The sequence below is a fragment of the Pristiophorus japonicus genome, unplaced genomic scaffold (assembly GCF_044704955.1).
Source record: "Pristiophorus japonicus isolate sPriJap1 unplaced genomic scaffold, sPriJap1.hap1 HAP1_SCAFFOLD_339, whole genome shotgun sequence".
Lineage (NCBI taxonomy): Eukaryota > Metazoa > Chordata > Chondrichthyes > Pristiophoridae > Pristiophorus > Pristiophorus japonicus.
This window is the reverse complement of record NW_027253205.1, coordinates 425,691-448,698: the sequence shown is the minus strand read 5'-3', so window position 1 is coordinate 448,698 and position 23,008 is coordinate 425,691. Positions and strand designations below refer to the sequence as shown.

The 23,008-nt window shown below is 57.8% G+C and overlaps 1 protein-coding gene across 1 annotated transcript in view; it reads right to left on the bottom strand.

Moving 5' to 3' along the window:
* LOC139250041 (sarcoplasmic/endoplasmic reticulum calcium ATPase 2-like) overlaps window positions 1-23,008 on the bottom strand; it is a 116,167-nt gene that overhangs the window by 43,225 nt on the left and 49,934 nt on the right. Inside the window, exons 7-8 of the mRNA XM_070872605.1 lie at window positions 16,559-16,644; window positions 9,628-10,092 (exon numbers count right to left, since the gene is read on the bottom strand). Coding sequence (XP_070728706.1) covers window positions 9,628-10,092; window positions 16,559-16,644 — 551 coding nt within the window. The remainder of the gene's footprint in view (window positions 1-9,627; window positions 10,093-16,558; window positions 16,645-23,008) is intronic.

The following is a 23,008-nucleotide window of genomic DNA, read 5'->3' as shown; positions in this document are numbered from 1 at the left end:
AGGAGGGCGGCCATGACGGAGGAGGAGGAGGAGACGGCCATGACGGAGGAGGAGAGACGGCCATGACGAGGAGGAGGAGGAGGAGAGGAGGAGACGGCCATGACGGAGGAGGAGGAGGAGGAGGAGGAGGAGACGGCCATGACGGAGGAGGAGGAGGGAGGAGGAGACGGCCATGACGGAGGAGGAGGGAGGAGGAGGAGGAGACGGCCATGACGGAGGAGGAGGAGGAGGAGGAGGAGGAGACGGCCATGACGGGGGAGGAGGAGGAGGAGGAGGAGGAGACGGCCATGACGGAGGAGAGGAGGAGGAGGAGGAGGAGACGGCCATGACGGAGGAGGAGGAGGAGGAGGAGGAGGGAGACGGCCATGACGGAGGAGGAGGAGGAGACGGCCATGACGGAGGAGGAGGAGGAGGAGGAGGAGGAGGAGACGGCCATGACGGAGGAGGAGGAGGAGGAGGAGGAGGAGGAGACGGCCATGACGGAGGAGGAGGAGGAGGAGGAGGAGGAGGAGACGGCCATGACGGAGGAGGAGGAGGAGGAGGAGACGGCCATGACGGAGGAGGAGGAGGAGGAGGAGACGGCCATGACGGAGGAGGAGGAGGAGGAGGAGGAGACGGCCATGACGGAGAGGAGGAGGAGGAGGAGGAGGAGGAGACGGCCATGACGGAGGAGGAGGAGGAGGAGGAGGAGACGGCCATGACGGAGGAGGAGGAGGAGGAGGAGGAGACGGCCATGACGGAGGAGGAGGAGGAGGAGGAGGAGACGGCCATGACGGAGGAGGAGGAGGAGGAGGAGGAGACGGCCATGACGGAGGAGGAGGAGGAGGAGGAGGAGACGGCCATGACGGAGGAGGAGGAGGAGGAGGAGGAGACGGCCATGACGGAGGAGGAGGAGGAGGAGGAGGAGACGGCCATGACGGAGGAGGAGGAGGAGGAGGAGGAGACGGCCATGACGGAGGAGGAGGAGGAGGAGGAGGAGACGGCCATGACGGAGGAGGAGGAGGAGGAGGAGACGGCCATGACGGAGGAGGAGGAGGAGGAGGAGGAGACGGCCATGACGGAGGAGGAGGAGGAGGAGGAGGAGACGGCCATGACGGAGGAGGAGGAGGAGGAGGAGGAGACGGCCATGACGGAGGAGGAGGAGGAGGAGGAGGAGACGGCCATGACGGAGGAGGAGGAGGAGGAGGAGGAGACGGCCATGACGGAGGAGGAGGAGGAGGAGGAGGAGACGGCCATGACGGAGGAGGAGGAGGAGAGGAGGAGGAGACGGCCATGACGGAGGAGGAGGAGGAGGAGGAGGAGACGGCCATGACGGAGGAGGAGGAGGAGGAGGAGGAGACGGCCATGACGGAGGAGGAGGAGGAGGAGGAGGAGACGGCCATGACGGAGGAGGAGGAGGAGGAGGAGGAGACGGCCATGACGGAGGAGGAGGAGGAGGAGGAGGAGACGGCCATGACGGAGGAGGAGGAGGAGGAGGAGGAGGAGACGGCCATGACGGAGGAGGAGGAGGAGGAGGAGGAGACGGCCATGACGGAGGAGGAGGAGGAGGAGGAGGAGACGGCCATGACGGAGGAGGAGGAGGAGGGGAGACGGCCATGACGGAGGAGGAGGAGGAGGAGGAGGAGGAGACGGCCATGACGGAGGAGGCGGCCTGAGGAGGAGGAGGAGGAGACGGCCATGACGGAGGAGGAGGAGGAGGAGGAGGAGGAGACGGCCATGACGGAGGAGGAGGAGGAGGAGGAGGAGACGGCCATGACGGAGGAGGAGGAGGAGGAGGAGGAGACGGCCATGACGGAGGAGGAGGAGGAGGAGGAGGAGACGGCCATGACGGAGGAGGAGGAGGAGGCGGCGACGGCCATGACGGAGGAGGAGGAGGAGGCGAGACGGCCATGACGGAGGAGGAGGAGGAGGAGGAGACGGCCATGACGGAGGAGGAGGAGGAGGGAGGAGGAGACGGCCATGACGGAGGAGGAGGAGGAGGAGGAGGAGACGGCCATGACGGGAGGAGGAGGAGGAGGAGGAGGAGGAGGAGGAGGAGGACGACGGCCATGACGGAGGAGGAGGAGGAGGAGGAGGAGGAGGAGGAGACGGCCATGACGACGGAGGAGGAGGAGGAGGAGGAGGAGGAGGAGGAGGAGGAGACGGCCATGACCGAGGAGGAGGAGGAGGAGGCGACGGCCATGACGGAGGAGAAGGAGGAGGAGGAGGCGACGGCCATGACGGAGGAGGAGGAGGAGGAGGCGACGGCCATGACGGAGGAGGAGGAGGAGGAGGCGACGGCCATGACGGAGGAGGAGGAGGAGGAGGCGACGGCCATGACGGAGGAGGAGGAGGAGGAGGCGACGGCCATGACGGGAGGAGGAGGAGGAGGCGACGGCCATGACGGAGGAGGAGGAGGAGGAGGCGACGGCCATGACGGAGGAGGAGGAGGAGGAGGCGACGGCCATGACGGAGGAGGAGGAGGAGGAGGCGACGGCCATGACGGAGGAGGAGGAGGAGGAGGCGACGGCCATGACGGAGGAGGAGGAGGAGGAGGCGACGGCCATGACGGAGGAGGAGGAGGAGGAGGCGACGGCCATGACGGAGGAGGAGGAGGAGGAGGCGACGGCCATGACGGAGGGGAGGAGGAGGAGGAGGCGACGGCCATGACGGAGGAGGAGGAGGAGGAGGCGACGGCCATGACGGAGGAGGAGGAGGAGGAGGCGACGGCCATGACGGAGGAGGAGGAGGAGGAGGCGACGGCCATGACGGAGGAGGAGGAGGAGGAGGAGGAGAAGGAGAAGGAGGAGAAGGCCATGGCGGAGGAGGAGACGGCCATGACGGAGAAGGAGGAGGAGGAGGAGGAGGAGAAGGCCATGGTGGAGGAGGAGGAGGAGAAGGAGGAGGAGACGGCCATGACAGAGGAGGAGGAGCAGGAGGAGAAGGAGAAGGAGGAGACGGCCATGGTGGAGGAGGAGGAGGAGAAGGAGGAGGAGGAGAAGGAAGAGGAGGAGAAGGAGGAGACGGCCATGGTGGAGGAGGAGGAGGAGAAGGAGGAGGAGGAGGAGGAGGAGGAGACGGCCATGACGGAGGAGGAGGAGGAGGAGAAGGAGGAGGAGGAGGAGGAGAGGAGACGGCCATGACGGAGGAGGAGGAGGAGGAGGAGGAGACGGCCATGGCGGAGGAGGAGGAGGAGAAGGAGGAGGAGGAGGAGACGGCCATGGCGGAGGAGGAGGAGGAGAAGGAGGAGGAGGAGACGGCCATGGCGGAGGAGGAGGAGGAGAAGGAGGAGGAGGAGACGGCCATGGCGGAGGAGGAGGAGGAGGCGACGGCCATGACGGAGGAGGAGGAGGAGGAGGCGACGGCCATGACGGAGGAGGAGGAGGAGGAGGCGACGGCCATGACGGAGGAGGAGGAGGAGGAGGCGACGGCCATGACGGAGGAGGAGGAGGAGGCGACGGCCATGACGGAGGAGGAGGAGGAGGCGACGGCCATGACGGAGGAGGAGGAGGAGGCGACGGCCATGACGGAGGAGGAGGAGGAGGAGGCGACGGCCATGACGGAGGAGGAGGAGGAGGAGGCGACGGCCATGACGGAGGAGGAGGAGGAGGAGGCGACGGCCATGACGGAGGAGGAGGAGGAGGAGGCGACGGCCATGACGGAGGAGGAGGAGGAGGAGGCGACGGCCATGACGGAGGAGGAGGAGGAGGAGGCGACGGCCATGACGGAGGAGGAGGAGGAGGAGGCGACGGCCATGACGGAGGAGGAGGAGGAGGAGGCGACGGCCATGACGGAGGAGGAGGAGGAGGAGGCGACGGCCATGACGGAGGAGGAGGAGGAGGAGGCGACGGCCATGACGGAGGAGGAGGAGGAGGAGGCGACGGCCATGACGGAGGAGGAGGAGGAGGAGGCGACGGCCATGACGGAGGAGGAGGAGGAGGAGGCGACGGCCATGACGGAGGAGGAGGAGGAGGAGGAGGAGAAGGAGAAGGAGGAGAAGGCCATGGCGGAGGAGGAGACGGCCATGACGGAGAAGGAGGAGGAGGAGGAGGAGGAGAAGGCCATGGTGGAGGAGGAGGAGGAGAAGGAGGAGGAGACGGCCATGACAGAGGAGGAGGAGCAGGAGGAGAAGGAGAAGGAGGAGACGGCCATGGTGGAGGAGGAGGAGGAGAAGGAGGAGGAGGAGAAGGAAGAGGAGGAGAAGGAGGAGACGGCCATGGTGGAGGAGGAGGAGGAGAAGGAGGAGGAGGAGGAGGAGGAGACGGCCATGACGGAGGAGGAGGAGGAGGAGAAGGAGGAGGAGGAGGAGGAGGAGACGGCCATGACGGAGGAGGAGGAGGAGGAGGAGGAGACGGCCATGGCGGAGGAGGAGGAGGAGAAGGAGGAGGAGGAGACGGCCATGGCGGAGGAGGAGGAGGAGAAGGAGGAGGAGGAGACGGCCATGGCGGAGGAGGAGGAGGAGAAGGAGGAGGAGGAGACGGCCATGGCGGAGGAGGAGGAGGAGAAGGAGGAGGAGGCGACGGCCATGACGGAGGAGGAGGAGGAGGAGGCGACGGCCATGACGGAGGAGGAGGAGGAGGAGGCGACGGCCATGACGGAGGAGGAGGAGGAGGAGGCGACGGCCATGACGGAGGAGGAGGAGGAGGAGGCGACGGCCATGACGGAGGAGGAGGAGGAGGAGGCGACGGCCATGACGGAGGAGGAGGAGGAGGAGGCGACGGCCATGACGGAGGAGGAGGAGGAGGAGGCGACGGCCATGACGGAGGAGGAGGAGGAGGAGGCGACGGCCATGACGGAGGAGGAGGAGGAGGAGGCGACGGCCATGACGGAGGAGGAGGAGGAGGAGGCGACGGCCATGACGGAGGAGGAGGAGGAGGAGGCGACGGCCATGACGGAGGAGGAGGAGGAGGAGGCGACGGCCATGACGGAGGAGGAGGAGGAGGAGGCGACGGCCATGACGGAGGAGGAGGCGACGGCCATGACGGAGGAGGAGGAGGAGGAGGCGACGGCCATGACGGAGGAGGAGGAGGAGGAGGCGACGGCCATGACGGAGGAGGAGGAGGAGGAGGCGACGGCCATGACGGAGGAGGAGGAGGAGGAGGCGACGGCCATGACGGAGGAGGAGGAGGAGGAGGCGACGGCCATGACGGAGGAGGAGGAGGAGGAGGCGACGGCCATGACGGAGGAGGAGGAGGAGGAGGCGACGGCCATGACGGAGGAGGAGGAGGAGGAGGAGGCGACGGCCATGACGGAGGAGGAGGAGGAGGAGGCGACGGCCATGACGGAGGAGGAGGAGGAGGAGGCGACGGCCATGACGGAGGAGGAGGAGGAGGAGGCGACGGCCATGACGGAGGAGGAGGAGGAGGAGGCGACGGCCATGACGGAGGAGGAGGAGGAGGAGGCGACGGCCATGACGGAGGAGGAGGAGGAGGAGGCGACGGCCATGACGGAGGAGGAGGAGGAGGAGGCGACGGCCATGACGGAGGAGGAGGAGGAGGAGGCGACGGCCATGACGGAGGAGGAGGAGGAGGAGGCGACGGCCATGACGGAGGAGGAGGAGGAGGAGGAGGAGACGGCCATGACGGAGGAGGAGGAGGAGGAGGAGGAGGAGGCGACGGCCATGACGGAGGAGGAGGAGGAGGAGGAGGAGGAGGCGACGGCCATGACGGAGGAGGAGGAGGAGGAGGCGACGGCCATGACGGAGGAGGAGGAGGAGGAGGAGGCGACGGCCATGACGGAGGAGGAGGAGGAGGAGGAGGAGGAGGAGGAGGAGAAGGAGAAGAAGGAGGAGAAGGCCATGGCGGAGGAGGAGACGGCCATGACGGAGAAGGAGGAGGAGGAGGAGGAGGAGAAGGCCATGGTGGAGGAGGAGGAGGAGAAGGAGGAGGAGACGGCCATGACAGAGGAGGAGGAGCAGGAGGAGAAGGAGGAGAAGGAGGAGACGGCCATGGTGGAGGAGGAGGAGGAGGAGAAGGAGGAGGAGGAGGAGAAGGAAGAGGAGGAGAAGGAGGAGACGGCCATGACGGAGGAGGAGGAGGAGGAGAAGGAGGAGGAGGAGGAGGAGGAGACGGCCATGACGGAGGAGGAGGAGGAGGAGAAGGAGGAGGAGGAGGAGGAGGAGACGGCCATGGCGGAGGAGGAGGAGGAGAAGGAGGAGGAGGAGACGGCCATGGCGGAGGAGGAGGAGGAGAAGGAGGAGGAGGAGACGGCCATGGCGGAGGAGGAGGAGGAGAAGGAGGAGGAGGAGACGGCCATGGCGGAGGAGGAGGAGGAGAAGGAGGAGGAGGAGACGGCCATGGCGGAGGAGGAGGAGGAGAAGGAGGAGGAGGAGACGGCCATGGCGGAGGAGGAGGAGGAGAAGGAGGAGGAGGAGACGGCCATGGCGGAGGAGGAGGAGGAGAAGGAGGAGGAGGAGACGGCCATGGCGGAGGAGGAGGAGGAGAAGGAGGAGGAGGAGACGGCCATGGCGGAGGAGGAGGAGGAGAAGGAGGAGGAGGAGACGGCCATGGCGGAGGAGGAGGAGGAGAAGGAGGAGGAGGAGACGGCCATGGCGGAGGAGGAGGAGGAGAAGGAGGAGGAGGAGGAGACGGCCATGGCGGAGGAGGAGGAGGAGAAGGAGGAGGAGGAGGAGACGGCCATGGCGGAGGAGGAGGAGGAGAAGGAGGAGGAGGAGGAGACGGCCATGGCGGAGGAGGAGGAGGAGAAGGAGGAGGAGGAGGAGACGGCCATGGCGGAGGAGGAGGAGGAGAAGGAGGAGGAGGAGGAGACGGCCATGGCGGAGGAGGAGGAGGAGAAGGAGGAGGAGGAGGAGACGGCCATGGCGGAGGAGGAGGAGGAGAAGGAGGAGGAGGAGATGGCCATGGCGGAGGAGGAGGAGGAGAAGGAGGAGGAGGAGACGGCCATGGCGGAGGAGGAGGAGGAGAAGGAGGAGGAGGAGGAGGAGGAGGGAGGAGGAGGAGGAGGAGACGGCCATGGCGGAGGAGGAGGAGGAGGAGGAGACGGCCATGGCGGAGGAGGAGGAGACGGCCATGGCGGAGGAGGAGACGGCCATGGCGGAGGAGGAGGAGGAGGAGGAGACGGCCATGGCGGAGGAGGAGGAGACGGAGACGGCCATGGCGGAGGAGGAGGAGGAGAAGGAGGAGGAGGAGACGGCCATGGCGGAGGAGGAGGAGGAGACGGCCATGGCGGAGGAGGAGGAGGAGAAGGAGGAGGAGGAGACGGCCATGGCGGAGGAGGAGGAGACGGCCATGGCGGAGGAGGAGGAGGAGGAGGAGACGGCCATGGCGGAGGAGGAGGAGGAGGAGACGGCCATGGCGGAGGAGGAGGAGGAGGAGACGGCCATGACGGAGGAGGAGGAGGAGGAGACGGCCATGACGGAGGAGGAGGAGACGGCCATGACGGAGGAGGAGGAGGAGGAGACGGCCATGGCGGAGGAGGAGGAGGAGGAGGAGGAGACGGCCATGGCGGAGGAGGAGGAGGAGGAGGAGACGGCCATGGCGGAGGAGGAGGAGACGGCCATGGCGGAGGAGGAGGAGGAGGAGGAGGAGACGGCCATGGCGGAGGAGGAGGAGGAGGAGGAGGAGACGGCCATGGCGGAGGAGGAGGAGGAGGAGGAGGAGACGGCCATGGCGGAGGAGGAGGAGGAGGAGGAGGAGACGGCCATGGCGGAGGAGGAGGAGGAGGAGGAGACGGCCATGGCGGAGGAGGAGGAGGAGGAGGAGACGGCCATGGCGGAGGAGGAGGAGGAGGAGGAGGAGACGGCCATGGCGGAGGAGGAGGAGGAGGAGACGGCCATGGCGGAGGAGGAGGAGGAGGAGGAGACGGCCATGGCGGAGGAGGAGGAGGAGGAGACGGCCATGACGGAGGAGGAGGAGGAGGAGGAGACGGCCATGGCGGAGGAGGAGGAGGAGACGGCCATGACGGAGGAGGAGGAGGAGGAGGAGACGGCCATGGCGGAGGAGGAGGAGGAGACGGCCATGGTGGCGGAGGAGGAGGAGACGGCCATGGCGGAGGAGGAGGCGTAGGAGGAGACGGCCATGGCGGAGGAGGAGGAGGAGGAGACGGCCATGACGGAGGAGGAGGAGGAGGAGGAGACGGCCATGGCGGAGGAGGAGGAGGAGGAGGAGACGGCCATGGCGGAGGAGGAGGAGGAGACGGCCATGACGGAGGAGGAGGAGGAGGAGGAGACGGCCATGGCGGAGGAGGAGGAGGAGGAGGAGACGGCCATGACGGAGGAGGAGGAGGAGGAGGAGACGGCCATGGCGGAGGAGGAGGAGGAGGAGGAGACGGCCATGGCGGAGGAGGAGGAGGAGGAGGAGACGGCCATGACGGAGGAGGAGGAGGAGGAGGAGGAGACGGCCATGGCGGAGGAGGAGGAGGAGGAGGAGACGGCCATGGCGGAGGAGGAGGAGGAGGAGGAGGAGACGGCCATGGCGGAGGAGGAGGAGGAGGAGGAGACGGCCATGGCGGAGGAGGAGGAGGAGGAGGAGACGGCCATGACGGAGGAGGAGGAGGAGACGGCCATGACGGAGGAGGAGGAGGAGGAGGAGACGGCCATGGCGGAGGAGGAGGAGGAGGAGGAGACGGCCATGACGGAGGAGGAGGAGGAGGAGGAGACGGCCATGACGGAGGAGGAGGAGGAGGAGACGGCCATGACGGAGGAGGAGGAGGAGGAGGAGGAGACGGCCATGGCGGAGGAGGAGGAGGAGGAGGAGACGGCCATGACGGAGGAGGAGGAGGAGGAGGAGACGGCCATGGCGGAGGAGGAGGAGGAGGAGGAGACGGCCATGACGGAGGAGGAGGAGGAGGAGGAGACGGCCATGGCGGAGGAGGAGGAGGAGGAGGAGACGGCCATGGCGGAGGAGGAGGAGGAGGAGGAGACGGCCATGGCGGAGGAGGAGGAGGAGGAGACGGCCATGGCGGAGGAGGAGGAGACGGCCATGGCGGAGGAGGAGGAGGAGACGGCCATGGCGGAGGAGGAGACGGCCATGGCGGAGGAGGAGGAGGAGGAGACGGCCATGGCGGAGGAGGAGGAGGAGGAGGAGGAGGAGACGGCCATGACGGAGGAGGAGGAGGAGGAGGAGACGGCCATGGCGGAGGAGGAGGAGGAGGAGGAGACGGCCATGGCGGAGGAGGAGGAGGAGGAGACGGCCATGGCGGAGGAGGAGGAGACGGCCATGGCGGAGGAGGAGGAGACGGCCATGGCGGAGGAGGAGGAGACGGCCATGGCGGAGGAGGAGGAGACGGCCATGGCGGAGGAGGAGGAGGAGACGGCCATGGCGGAGGAGGAGGAGGAGACGGCCATGGCGGAGGAGGAGGAGACGGCCATGGCGGAGGAGGAGGAGACGACGACGGCCATGACGGAGGAGGAGGAGACGACGGCCATGGCGGAGGAGGAGGAGGAGACGGCCATGGCGGAGGAGGAGGAGGAGACGGCCATGGCGGAGGAGGAGGAGGAGACGGCCATGGCGGAGGAGGAGGAGGAGACGGCCATGGCGGAGGAGGAGGAGGAGACGGCCATGGCGGAGGAGGAGGAGACGACGGCCACGGCGGAGGAGGTGGAGACGACGGCCACGGCGGAGGAGGTGGAGACGACGGCCATGACGGAGGAGGAGATGGATCCAGAGACGATACCGAAGGGGCCCGTACCCGGCAGACGGACATCTGGTTGGTGGTGAGCGTGCCGGTCTTGTCGGAGCAGATGACCGAGGTGCAGCCCAGGGTCTCGACGGAGGGCAGGCTGCGGACGATGGCGTTCTTCCGGGCCATGCGACGGGTGCCGAGGGCCAGGCAGGTGGTGATGACGGCGGGCAGCCCCTCGGGGATGGCGGCCACGGCCAGGGCCACGGCGATCTTGAAGTAGTAGATGGCGCCGCGCACCCAGGAGCCCCCATGCACCGGGTCGTTGAAGTGGCCGATGTTGATGATCCACACGGCGATGCAGATGATGGAGATGACCTTGGACAGCTGCTCGCCGAACTCGTCCAGCTTCTGCTGCAGAGGCGTGCGCTCCTGCTCCGTCGCCACCATCTCGTCCCGGATCTTGCCGATCTCCGTGTTGACCCCCGTGGCCACCACCACACCGATCGCCTTGCCGGCCGAGATGTTGGTGCCCTGAGGAGCAGGGATGTGAGAGCGAGCGGGAGAGAGAGAGAGAGAGATATTAGTGTTAGTGGACCAGAGACATGGACCATGTACAGTAGACACCTCACCACCCAGCTCATGGTCTACAGGGCTGTAGTGATACCCGCCCTCCTGTATGGCTCAGAGACATGGACCGTGTACAGTAGACACCTCAAGTCGCTGGAGAAATACCACCAACGATGTCTCCGCAAGATCCTGCAAATCCCCCGGGAGGACAGACGCACCAACGTTAGCGTCCTCGACCAGGCCCAACATCCCCAGCATCGAAGCACTGACCACACTCGACCAGCTCCGCTGGGCAGGGCCACATTGTCCCGCATGGCCCCCAGACACGAGACTCCCCAAAGCAAGCGCTCTACTCGGGAACTCCTTCACGGGCAAACGAGCCAAAGGTGGGCAGAGGAAACGTTACAAGGGACCGCCCTCAAAGCCTCCCTGGTAAAGTGCAACATCCCCACCGACACCTGGGAGTCCCTGGGCCCAAAGACCAGTCCGCCCGGAGTGGAGGAAGTGCATCGGGGAAGGGCGCTGAGCACCTCGAGTCTCGTCGCTGAGAGCGTGCAGAAACCAAGCGCAGGCAGCGGAAGGAGCGTGCGGCAAACCTGTCCCACCCTCCCCTTCCCTCAACTTGTGACAGGGACTGTGATTTCCATATTGGACTGTTCAGCCACCTAGGAACTCATGCTAAGTGTGGAAGCAAGTCTTCCTCGATTCCGAGGGACTGACTACGATGATGACGTTAGCGTTAATAGAATGGATGGGGACTAAAGTAGTTGGGTTACACATGAACATAAGAATTAGGAGCAGGATTAGGCCATTCAGCCCCTCGAGCCCGCTCCGCCATTCATTCCCCATCTGTTCACCCCCGCCCCAGCACGAACAGGATTTGAGTATAAGAGTAAAGACGTCTTGCTGCAATTATGTAGGGCCCTGGTGAGACCATACCTGGAGTATTGTGGACAGTTTTGGTCTCATAGAAACATAGAAAATAGGTGCAGGAGAGGCCATTTGGCCCTTCGATCCTGCACCACAATTCAATATCATGGCTGATCATTCACCTCAGTACCCCATTCCTGCTTTCTCTCCATACCCCTTGATCCCTTTGGCTGCAAGTGCCATATCTAACTCACTCTTGAATATATTCAATGAACTGGCATCAACAACACTCTGCGGTAGGGAATTCCACAGGTTACCTCAGGAAGGACAAACTTGCCACAGAGGGACTGCAACGAAGGTTCATCAGAACATAAGAAATAGGAGCAGGAGTAGGCCATTCGGCCCCTCGAGCCTGCTCCGCCATTTAATACGATCATGGCTGATCCGATCATGGACTCAGCTCCACTTCCCTGCCCGCTCCCCATAATCCCTTATCAGTTGAGAAACTGTCTATTTCTGTCTTAAATTTATTCAATGTCCCGGCCTCCACAGCTCTCTGAGGCAGCGAATTCCACAGATTTACAACCCTCTGAGAGAAGAAATTCCTCCTCATCTCAGTTTTAAATGGGCAGCCCCTTATTCTAAGACCATGCCCCCTAGTTCTAGTCTCCCCCATCAGTGGAAACATCCTCTCTGCATCCATCTTGTCAAGCCCCCTCATAATCTTACAGGTTTCGATAAGATCACCTCTCATTCTTCTGGATTCCAATGAGTAGAGGCCCAACCTCCTCAACCTTTCCTCATAAGTCAACCCCCTCATCCCCGGAATCAACCGAGTGAACCTTCTCTGAACTGCCTCCAAAGCAAGTGCATCCTTTCGTAAATATGGAAACCAAAACTGCACGCAGTACTCCAGGTGTGGCCTCACCAACACCCTGTATAACTGTAGCAAGACTTCCCTGCTTTTATACTCCATCCCCTTTGCAATAAAGGCCAAGATACCATTGGCCTTCCTGATCACTTGCTGTACCTGCATACTAACCTTTTGTGTTTCATGCACAAGTAACCCCCAGGTCCCGCTGTACTGCGGCACTTTGCGATCGTTCTCCATTTAAATAATAACTTGCTCTTTTGATTTTTTTTTCTGCCAAAGTGCATGACCTCACACTTTCCAACATTATATTCCATCTGCCAAATTTTTGCCCACCCACTCCTTAAACTGCTGCGCCCATTCGAGATCCCAGTCCGGAGGCCTCTCGTGACGATGCGTTGCTGCGCGTGCTCGTCGGGACGTCCGCAGGAGTCACGTGGGCCTGGACACCCAATCACGGGCAAGTAAGTATTTTCTCATTCATAGTAATAGCAGATTCACATTCATGATTTAGACCAGGGGATTAAATGTAGTATCTCCAAATTTGCGGATGACACTGAGTTGGGTGGCAGTGTGAGCTGCGAGGAGGATGCTATGAGGCTGCAGAGCGACTTGGATAGGTTAGGTGAGTGGGCAAATGCATGGCAGATGAAGTATAATGTGGATAAATGTGAGGTTATCCACTTTGGTGGTAAAAACAGAGACAGACTATTATCTGAATGGTGACAGATTAGGAAAAGGGGAGGTGCAACAAGACCTGGGTGTCATGGTACATCAGTCATTGAAGGTTGGCATGCAGGTAAAGCAGGCGGTTAAGAAAGCAAATGGCATGTTGGCCTTCATAGCGAGGGGATTTGAGTACAGGGGCAGGGAGGTGTTGCTACAGTTGTATAGGGCCTTGGTGAGGCCACACCTGGAGTATTGTGTTCAGTTTTGGTCTCCTAACTTGAGGAAGGACGTTCTTGCTATTGAGGGAGTGCAGCGAAGATTCACCAGACTGATTCCCGGGATGGTGGGACTGACCTATCAAAAAAGACTGGATCAACTGGGCTTGTATTCACTGGAGTTCAGAAGAGTGAGAGGGGACCTCATAGAAACGTTTAAAATTCTGACGGGTTTGGACAGGTTGGATGCAGGAAGAATGTTCCCAATGTTGGGGAAGTCCAGAACCAGGGGTCACAGTCTAAGGATAAGGGGTAAGCCATTTAGGACCGAGATGAGGAGAAACTTCTTCACTCAGAGAGTGGTGAACCTGTGGAATTCTCTACCACAGAAAGTTGTTGAGGCCAATTCACTAAATATATTCAAAAAGGAGTTAGATGTAGTCCTTACTACTAGGGGGGGATCAAGGGGTATGGTAAGAAAGCAGGAATGGGGTACTGAAGTTGCATGTTCAGCCATGAACTCATTGAATGGCGGTGCAGGCTAGAAGGGCCGAATGGCCTACTCCTGCACCTATTTTCTATGTTTCTATGTGTGCGCACTGGGTCCGTGCAGCAGAGCTGGTCTCCGGACTTCCTGGTTAACTCTTGCCACTGGACCAAGACCTCACTCTGTCAAGCCCGTGTGGTGGCTGGTGTGCAACGGTCACCCCACGTTAAAAAAAAAACCCACCCACAGGCAGCTTCCACCCTTTCAACTGGAGTTCAGGACTGGAATATCGGGTCCTTCATTGAAGCATCTGTGAACTCTCGTGGAAGCAAGTCATCCTCGTTCGAGGGACCGCCGATGATGATGATTACTATGAATGACAAAAACCCCAAAACGCACAAACACTACATAAAACAAGTGAGAAACATCTCATATAAATACACTAATAGAAATTAAAGTTATAAATGATTTTTTTTTTTTTTTTTTTTTAAAAAGAAAAAAAATTTGCAGATTTAAAAAAAAAAGTTAGGGTTAGGGTTTAAAATAACATTACCTGATTGGGCAGGGTTTTAACAAATATGTTTGTAAAAATGTTATTTCAATCATGTTTTTAAACTCTTGCGCCTGTAACAGTAGGCTATGCGCCTGCTTCTATCAGGCACAAGAGTTTTGAGGACATGTGCCGGGCAAGATATGGGTAAATACCGCAACCTTGCCCATGCAAATGTCCTCACTCCAGAGATGTCTACGATCTGTCCAGCTCCAGCTCGACAGATCGGAAACATGCGCATTGTGCGCTGAAAACCGGCTTTTGCGATGCCTTCCCAGGTCAGTACGGGTCCGGGACATTAGAAATTCCACGCCATTAAGAACAGAAGAATTAGGAGCATAGAAACATAGAAAATCGGTGCCGGACTCGGCCATTCAGCCCCTTGAACTTGCTCCGCCATCCATTCCCCATCCCTGCCCCAGCACTATAACAGGATTTGAGTACAAGAGTAAAGACGTCTTACTACAGTTATACAGGGCCCTGGTAAGACCACATCTGGAGTATTGTGTGCAGTTTTGATCTCCTTCCCTAAGGAAGGATATACTTGCCATTGAGGGAGTGCAACGAAGGTTCACCAGATGGAGGGGGGATTTGTCCTATGGGAGATTGAGTAGACTAGGCCAACTTTGTCTCGAGTTTAGAAACATAGAAAATAGGTGCAGGAGTCGGCCATTCGAGCCTGCACCGCCATTCAATATGACCATGGCTGATCATTCACCTCAGTACCCCCCACTCCTGCTTTCTCGCCATATCCCCTTGATCCCTTTAGCAGTAAGGGCCACATCCAACTCCCTTTTGAATATAGAAGAATGAACATCAGAATTAGGAACAGGAGTAGGCCATCTAGCTCCTCGAGCCTGCTCCGCCATTTAACAAGATCATGGCTGATCTGGCCGTGGACTATAAGAACATAAGAATGAGGTGTGATCTCACTGAAACATGCACAATTCTTACAGGGCTTGACAGGGAGGATGTTTCCCCCGGGCTGGGGAGTCGAGAACCAGGGGTCAGTGTCTCAGAATAAGGGGTCGGCCATTTAGGACTGAGATGAGGAGAAACTTCTTCACTCAGAGGGTGGTGAACCTTTGGGATTCTGCGCCCCGGAGGGCTGTGTAGGCTCAGTCATTGAATATATTCAAGACAGATCGATAGATTATTGGAGTCTAGGGGGATGAAGTGATATGGGGAAAGTGGAGCTGAGGTCGAAGATCAGCCTTGATCTCATTGAATGGCGGAGCAGACTTGAGGGGCCGAATGGCCGACTCCTGCTCCTAATTCTTATGTTATGTATCCCAACTACCGGAATCCCCATCCATTCCACCCCCCCCCCACCCCCCCACCACTGTTACCAACTATCAGACTCCCCCTCCATTGTACACCCACCACCTGCACTGTAACCTGGGCACCCCATCAGCTAACAGGTCCCCCACCTCACACAATGGATACACTTGCGAGTATGCAGGTTAGTATAGCTGGTGCACTGGGAGTGCCTTCGCCAGTCACGTGATGTTCACAAAGAACAAAAAGAAAGCTTTGCATTTATATAGAGCCTTTCACGACCACCGGACGACTCAAAGCACTTTACAGCCAATGAAGCACTTTAAGAGTGCAGTCACTGTTGTAATGTGGGAAATGCGGCAGCCAAATTGCGCACAGCAAGCTCCCACAAACAGCAATGCGATAATGATCCAGATAATCTGTTTTAGTTTTGTTGATTGAGGGCTAAATATTGGCCAAGACACAGGGAAGAACTCCCCTGCTCCTCTTCGAAATAGTGCCGGAGATCTTTTCCATCCATCTGAGGAGCCTCTGTTTAATGTCTTATCTGAAAGACGGCCCCTCCGACAGTGCGGCGCTCCCTCAGCACCGCCCCTCCGACAGTGCGGCGCTCCCTCAGCACCGCCCCTCCGACAGTGCGGCGCTCCCTCAGCACTGCCCCTCCGACAGTGCGGCGCTCCCTCAGCACCGCCCCTCCGACAGTGCGGCGCTCCCTCAGCACCGCCCCTCCGACAGTGCGGCGCTCCCTCAGCACCGCCCCTCCGACAGTGCGGCGCTCCCTCAGCACCGCCCCTCCGACAGTGCGGCGCTCCCTCAGCACCGCCCCTCCGACAGTGCGGCGCTCCCTCAGCACCGCCCCTCCGACAGTGCGGCGCTCCCTCAGCACTGCCCCTCCGACAGTGCGGCGCTCCCTCAGCACCGCCCCTCCGACAGTGCGGCGCTCCCTCAGCACCGCCCCTCCGACAGTGCGGCGCTCCCTCAGCACCGCCCCTCCGACAGTGCGGCGCTCCCTCAGCACCGCCCCTCCGACAGTGCGGCGCTCCCTCAGCACTGCCCCTCCGACAGCGCGGCGCTCCCTCAGCACTGCCCCTCCGACAGCGCGGCGCTCCCTCAGCACTGCCCCTCCGACAGCGCGGCGCTCCCTCAGCACTGCCCTGGAGTCTCAGCCTAGATTTTTTGGAGCTCAAGTCCCTAGAGTGGGGACTTGAACGCCCAACCTTCTGACTCAGAGGCAGGCGCGCTACCCTCTGAGCCACGGCTGACACGGAAGACTCAATAAAACCCCAGCCACTTGGGTCTAAGGTCACCCACGATGAAGTATGCAGTTGTGAGACCCGTGGATGAACTGGTAATGTGTCGTGTGATTGTTAAACCTTTGCTAATAAACCAACTCGTTCTTAACAGCAATGTGTTGCTATGAATTCTTTAGCAAAGAACACATGAAGCAAATATATTACACCCCCCCCCCCCCCCAATCTCCCGGGTCTTACCGAGAACAACATGTTCTTCTTGTCTTGGTTTACAGCACGGGGATCTGGTACTGGGTCTGTGTGCTTGATGACAGAGACGGACTCTCCTGCAATGGAAACAAGGTATGAGATAAATGACCCCAGAGCTTCTCGCACAGTAACCATGGTGCATCCTTCCACATCCAGTCTGGGGGAGGGGGCGTCAGGTGCTCAATTGGCCGGCAGCACCCCCACACCCCGACAGCGGGACGCCCCCAAGCTGTCCGTGGGAGGAAGGTCAGGGTCAGTGGAGCGTACGACAGCGGGGTCGAGGCGTGCACACGGGCTCGGAGCAAAAACGTCCTGGCTGTGACCCGGGGACCTCCTGCGTCGGATTGTTCTCCTCCCCCCCCCCCCGCCTCCGCTGTCAAGCATCCCAAGGTGGTCCGCACCACCGTAAATCTGACAGAAAGGAAGGGGGGAAATCAAAGGAACGGTCAAAGAGGGAGGTTTTCAGGAGCATCTTAAAAAGGAGCGAGAGAGCGAGTGAGCGAGAGCGCGGGGGGGGGGGGGGGGTGTGTTTCCGGAGGGAATTCCAGAGCTTGGGGCCCAGGCACGACCACCAATGGTGCAGTGATGGAAATCGGGAGGGTGGAATGCTCAAGAGACCAGAGTTGGAGACGCGCAGAGATCTCGGAGGGTTGCAGGGCTGGAGGAGATTACAGAGATGGGGAGGGGTGTAGGAGCTGGAGGGTGTTACAGAGATAGGGAGGGGTGTAGGGGCTGGAGGAGGTTACAGAGATGGGGAGGGTTGTAGGGGCTGGAGGAGGTTACAGAGATAGGGAGGGGTGTAGGGACTGGAGGAGGTTACAGAGATAGGGAGGGGTGTAGGGGCTGGAGGAGGTTACAGAGATAGGGAGGGGTGCAGGGGCTGGAGGAGATTACAGAGATGGGGAGGGGTGTAGGGGCTGGAGGAGGTTACAGAGATAGGGAGGGGTTGTGGGGCTGGAGGAGATTACAGAGATGGGGAGGGGTGTAGGGGCTGGAGGAGGTTACAGAGATAGGGAGGGGTTGTGGGGCTGGAGGAGATTACAGAGATGGGGAGGGATGTAAGGGCTGGAGGAGATTACAGAGATGGGGAGGGGTGTAGGGGCTGGAGGAAGTTACAGAGATGGGGAGGGGTGTAGGGTTGGAGGAGGTTAGAGAGAAAGGGAGGGTTGTAGGACTGGAGGAGGTTACAGAGATAGGGAGGGGTGTAGGGGCTGGAGGAGGTTACAGAGATGGGGAGGGGTGTAGGGGCTGGAGGAGGTTACAGAGATGGGGAGGGGTGTAGGGTTGGAGGAGGTTAGAGAGAAAGGGAGGGTTGTAGGACTGGAGGAGGTTACGAGATTTTAGAATTCAGCAAAGGAGGACCAAGAAATTGATAAAGAAAGGGAAAATTGAATGTGAGAATAAATGATCAAGACACAAAAACAGACGGTAAAAGCTTCTATAGGTTTGCAAAAAGGAAAAGATTAGCGAAAGTAAATGTGGGTCACTTACAGGCTGAGACAGGGGAAATGGCAGAGAAATTATGTCTGTCTTCACGGAAGACATAAAATACCTCACGGAAATAGTGGAGAACCAAGAGTCCAGTGAGAATGAGGAACTGAAATAAATTAGTATTAGTATTAGGGAGGTGCAACGAGACCTGGGTGTCATGGTACATCAGTCATTGAAAGTTGGCATACAGGCACAGCAGGCGGTGCAGAAAGCAAATGGCAAGCTGGCCTTCATAGCGAGAGGATTGAGTATAGGAGCAGGGAGGTCTTACTGCAGTTGTACAGGGCCTTGGTGAGGCCACACTTGGAATAGTGTGGTTCGGTATTCACTGAGGAGGACACAAACAACCTTCCGGATATAAAAGGGGTCAGAGGGTCTAGTAAGGAGGAGGAACTGAGGGAAATCTTTATTAGTCGGGAAACTGTGTTGGGGAAATTGATGGGATTGAAGGCCGATAAATCCCCAGGGCCTGATGGATTGCATCCCAGAGTACTTAAGGAGGTGGCCTTGGAAATAGCGGATGCATTGACAGTCATTTTCCAACATTCCATTGACTCTGGATCAGTTCCTATGGAGTGGAGGGTAGCCAATGTAACTCCACTTTTTAAAAAAGGAGGGAGAGAGAAAACAGGGAATTATCGACCGGTCAGTCTGACCTCAGTAGTGGGTAAAATGATGGAATCAATTATTAAGGATGTCATAGCAGCGCATTTGGAAAATGGTGACATGATAGGTCCAAGTCAGCATGGATTTGTGAAAGGGAGATCATGCTTGACAAATCTTCTGGAATTTTTTGAGGATGTTTCCAGTAAAGTGGACAAAGGAGAACCAGTTGATGTAGTATATTTGGACTTTCAGAAGGCTTTCGACAAGGTCCCACACAAGAGATTAATGTGCAAAGTTAAAGCACATGGGATTGAGGGTAGTGTGCTGACGTGGATTGAGAACTGGTTGTCAGGCAGGAAGCAAAGAGTAGGAGTAAATGGGTACTTTTCGGAATGGCAGGCAGTGACTAGTGGGGTACCGCAAGGTTCTGTGCTGGGGCCCCAGCTGTTTACACTGTACATTAATGATTTAGACGAGGGGATTAAATGTAGTATCTCCAAATTTGCGGATGACACTAAGTTGGGTGGCAGTGTGAGCTGCGAGGAGGATGCTATGAGGCTGTAGAGTGACTTGGATAGGTTAGGTGAGTGGGCAAATGCGTGGCAGATGAAGTATAATGTGGATAAATGTGAGGTTATCCACTTTGGTGGTTAAAAACAGAGAGACAGACTATTATCTGAATGGTGACAGATTAGGAAGGGGGAAGGTGCAGCGAGACCTGGGTGTCATGGTACATCAGTCATTGAAGTTGGCATGCAGGTACAGCAGGCGGTTAAGAAAGCAAATGGCATGTTGGCCTTCATAGCGAGGGGATTTGAGTACAGGGGCAGGGAGGTGTTGCTACAGTTGTATAGGGCCTTGGTGAGGCCACACCTGGAGTATTGTGTACAGTTTTGGTCTCCTAACTTGAGGAAGGACGTTCTTGCTATTGAGGGAGTGCAGCGAAGATTCACCAGACTGATTCCCGGGATGGTGGGACTGACCTATCAAGAAAGACTGGATCAACTGGGCTTGTATTCACTGGAGTTCAGAAGAGTGAGAGGGGACCTCATAGAAACGTTTAAAATTCTGACGGGTTTGGACAGGTTGGATGCAGGAAGAATGTTCCCGATGTTGGGGAAGTCCAGAACCAGGGGTCACAGTCTAAGGATAAGGGGTAAGCCATTTAGGACCGAGATAAGGAGAAACTTCTTCACCCAGAGTGTGGTGAACCTGTGGAATTCTCTACCACAGAAAGTAGTTGAGGCCAATTCACTAAATATATTCAAAAGGGAGTTAGATGAAGTCCTTACTACTCAGGGGATCAAGGGGTATGGCAAGAAAGCAGGAAGGGGGTACTGAAGTTTCATGTTCAGCCATGAACTCATTGAATGGCGGTGCAGGCTAGAAGGGCTGAATGGCCTACTCCTGCACCTATTTTCTATGTTTCCATGTTTCTATATTGTGGAGAAATGTGAAGTTGGCAGGAAAAATAGAAAAGCAAAGTATTTGGTCTCTTTACCTAAGGAAGGATATACTTGTCATAAGAGGGAGTGCAACAAAGGTTCACCAGACTGATTCCTGGGATGGGGGGCAATTGTCCTATGGGGAGAGATTGAGTAGACTAGGCCTATATTCGCTAGAGTTTAGAACAATGAGAGGTGATCTCATTGAAACATACAAAATTCTTACAGGGCTTGACAAGGTAGATGCAGGGAGGATGTTTCCCCCGGGCTGGGGAGTCGAGAACCAGGGGTCACAGTCTCAGGATAAAGGAGTCGGCCATTTAGGACGGAGATGAGGAGAAACTTCTTCTTAAGTCATGGCAGGACAGCTCGGACACGTGTTATGCTCCTCTTGTACTATGTGGGAACTCAGGGATGCTTCCAGTGTCCCTGACGACTACATGTGCGGGAAGTGTATCCGCCTCCAGCTCCTGACAGACCGCATTGCGGCACTGGAGCTGCGAGTGGAATCACTCTGGAGCATCCACGATGCTGAGAATGACGTGAACAGCACGTTTAGTGAGTTGGTCACACCACAGGTAAAGGGTACACAGCCAGATAGGGAATGGGTGACCAACAGGAAGAGCAGTGCAAGGAAGGTAGTGCAGGGGTCCCCTGCGGTCATCCCCCCGCAAAACAGATACACCGCTTTGTTGAGGGGGATGACTCATCAGGGGAGGGCAGCAGCAGCCAAGTTCATGGCACTGTGGGAGGCTCTGCTGCACAGAAGGGCAGGAAAGAGTGGGAGAGCGATAGTGATAGGGGATTCGATTGTAAGGGGAATAGATCGGCGTTTCTGCGGCCGCAACCGAGACTCCAGGATGGTATCCCTGCTGCAAGGGTCAAGGATGTCTCGGAGTGGGTGCAGGACATTCTGAAAAGAGAGGGTGAACAGCCAGTTGTCGTGGTGCATATAGGTACCAACGATATAGGTAAAAAAATGGGATGATATCCTACGAGACGAATTTAGGGAGCTCGGAGCCAAATTAAACAGTAGGACCTCAAAAGTAGTAATCTCAGGATTGCTACCAGTGCCACGTGCTAGTCAGAGTAGGAATCGCAGGATAGCTCAGATGAATACGTGGCTTGAGGAGTGGTGCAGAAGGGAGGGATTCATTTTCCTGGGACATTGGGACCGGTTCTGGGGAAGTTGGGACCAGTACAAACCGGACAGTCTGCACCTGGGCAGGACCGGAACCAATGTCCTCGGGGGAGTGTTTGCTAGTGCTGTTGGGGAGGAGTTAAACTAACATGGCAGGGGGATGGGAACCTATGCAGGGAGACAGAGGGAAATAAAATGGAGGCAGAAGCAAAAGATAGAAAGGAGAATAGTAAAAGTGGAGGGCAGAGAAACCCAAGGCAAAAAACAAAAAGGGCCTCTTTACAGCAAAATTCTAAAGGGGCAAAGTGTGTTAAAAAGACAAGCCTGAAGGCTCTGTGCCTCAATGCGAGGAGTATTCAGAATAAGGTGGACGAATTAACTGCGCAGATAGCAGTTAACGGATATGATGTAATTGGCATCACGGAGACATGGCTCCAGGGTGACCAAGGCTGGGAACTTAACATCCAGGGGTATTCAATATTCAGGAAGGAGAGACAGAGAGGAAAAGGAGGTGGGGTGGCATTGCTGGTTAAGGAGGAAATTAATGCAATAGTAAGGAGGGACATTAGCCTGGATGATGTGGAATCAGTATGGATGGAGCTACGGAATACCAAGGGGCAGAAAACGCTAGTGGGAGTTGTGTACAGACCACCAAACAGTAGTAGTGAGGTTGGGGACAGCATCAAACAAGAAATTAGGGATGTGTGCAATAAAGGTACAGCAGTTATCATGGGCGACATTAATCTACATATTGATTGGGCTAACCAGACTGGTAGCAATGCGGTGGAGGAGGATTTCCTGGTGTGTATTAAGGATGGTTTTCCAGACCAATATGTCTAGGAACCAACTAGAGAGCTGGCCATCCTCGACTGGGTGATGTGTAATGAGAAAGGACTAATCTTGTTGTGTGAGGCCCCTTGGAAAGAGTGACCATAATATGGTAGAATTCTTTAACTGTGTCACTCTCCATCTTAATAATTCAGAAACTAGGGTCCTGAACTTAAGGAAAGGTAACTTCGACGGTATGAGACGTGAATTGGCTAGAATAGACTGGCAAAGGATATTCAAAGGGTTGATGGTGGATAGGCAATGACAAACATTTAAAGATCACATGGATGAACTTCAGCAATTGTACATCCCTGTCTGGATTAAAAATAAAACATGAAAGGTGGCTCAACCGTGGCTAACAAGGGAAATTAAGGATAGTGTTAAAACCAAGGAAGAGGCATATAAATTGGCCAGAAAAAGCAACAAACCTGAGGACTGGGAGAATTTTAGAATTCAACAGAGGAGGACTAAGGGTTTAATTAAGATGGGGAAAATAGAGTACGAGTGGAAGCTTCCGGGAACACAAAAACTGACTGCAAAAGCTTCTATAAATATGTGGAGAGAAAAAGATTAGTGAAGACAAATGTAGGTCCCTTGCAGTCGGATTCAGGGTAATTTTTCCAATGGAGAACAAAGAAATGGCAGACCAATTGAACAAATACTTTGGTCCTGTCTTCACGAAGTAAGACACAAATAACATTCCGGTTGTACTAGGAGACAGTGGGTCTAGTGAGAAGGAGGAACTGAAGGATATCCTTATTAGGCGGGAAATTGTGTTAGGGAAATTGATGGGATTGAAGGCTGATAAATCCCCGGGGCCTGATAATCTGCATCCCAGAGTACTTAAGGAAGTGGCCCTAGAAATAGTGGATGCATTGGTGATCATTTTCCAACAGTCTATGGATTCTGGATCAGTTCCTATGGACTGGA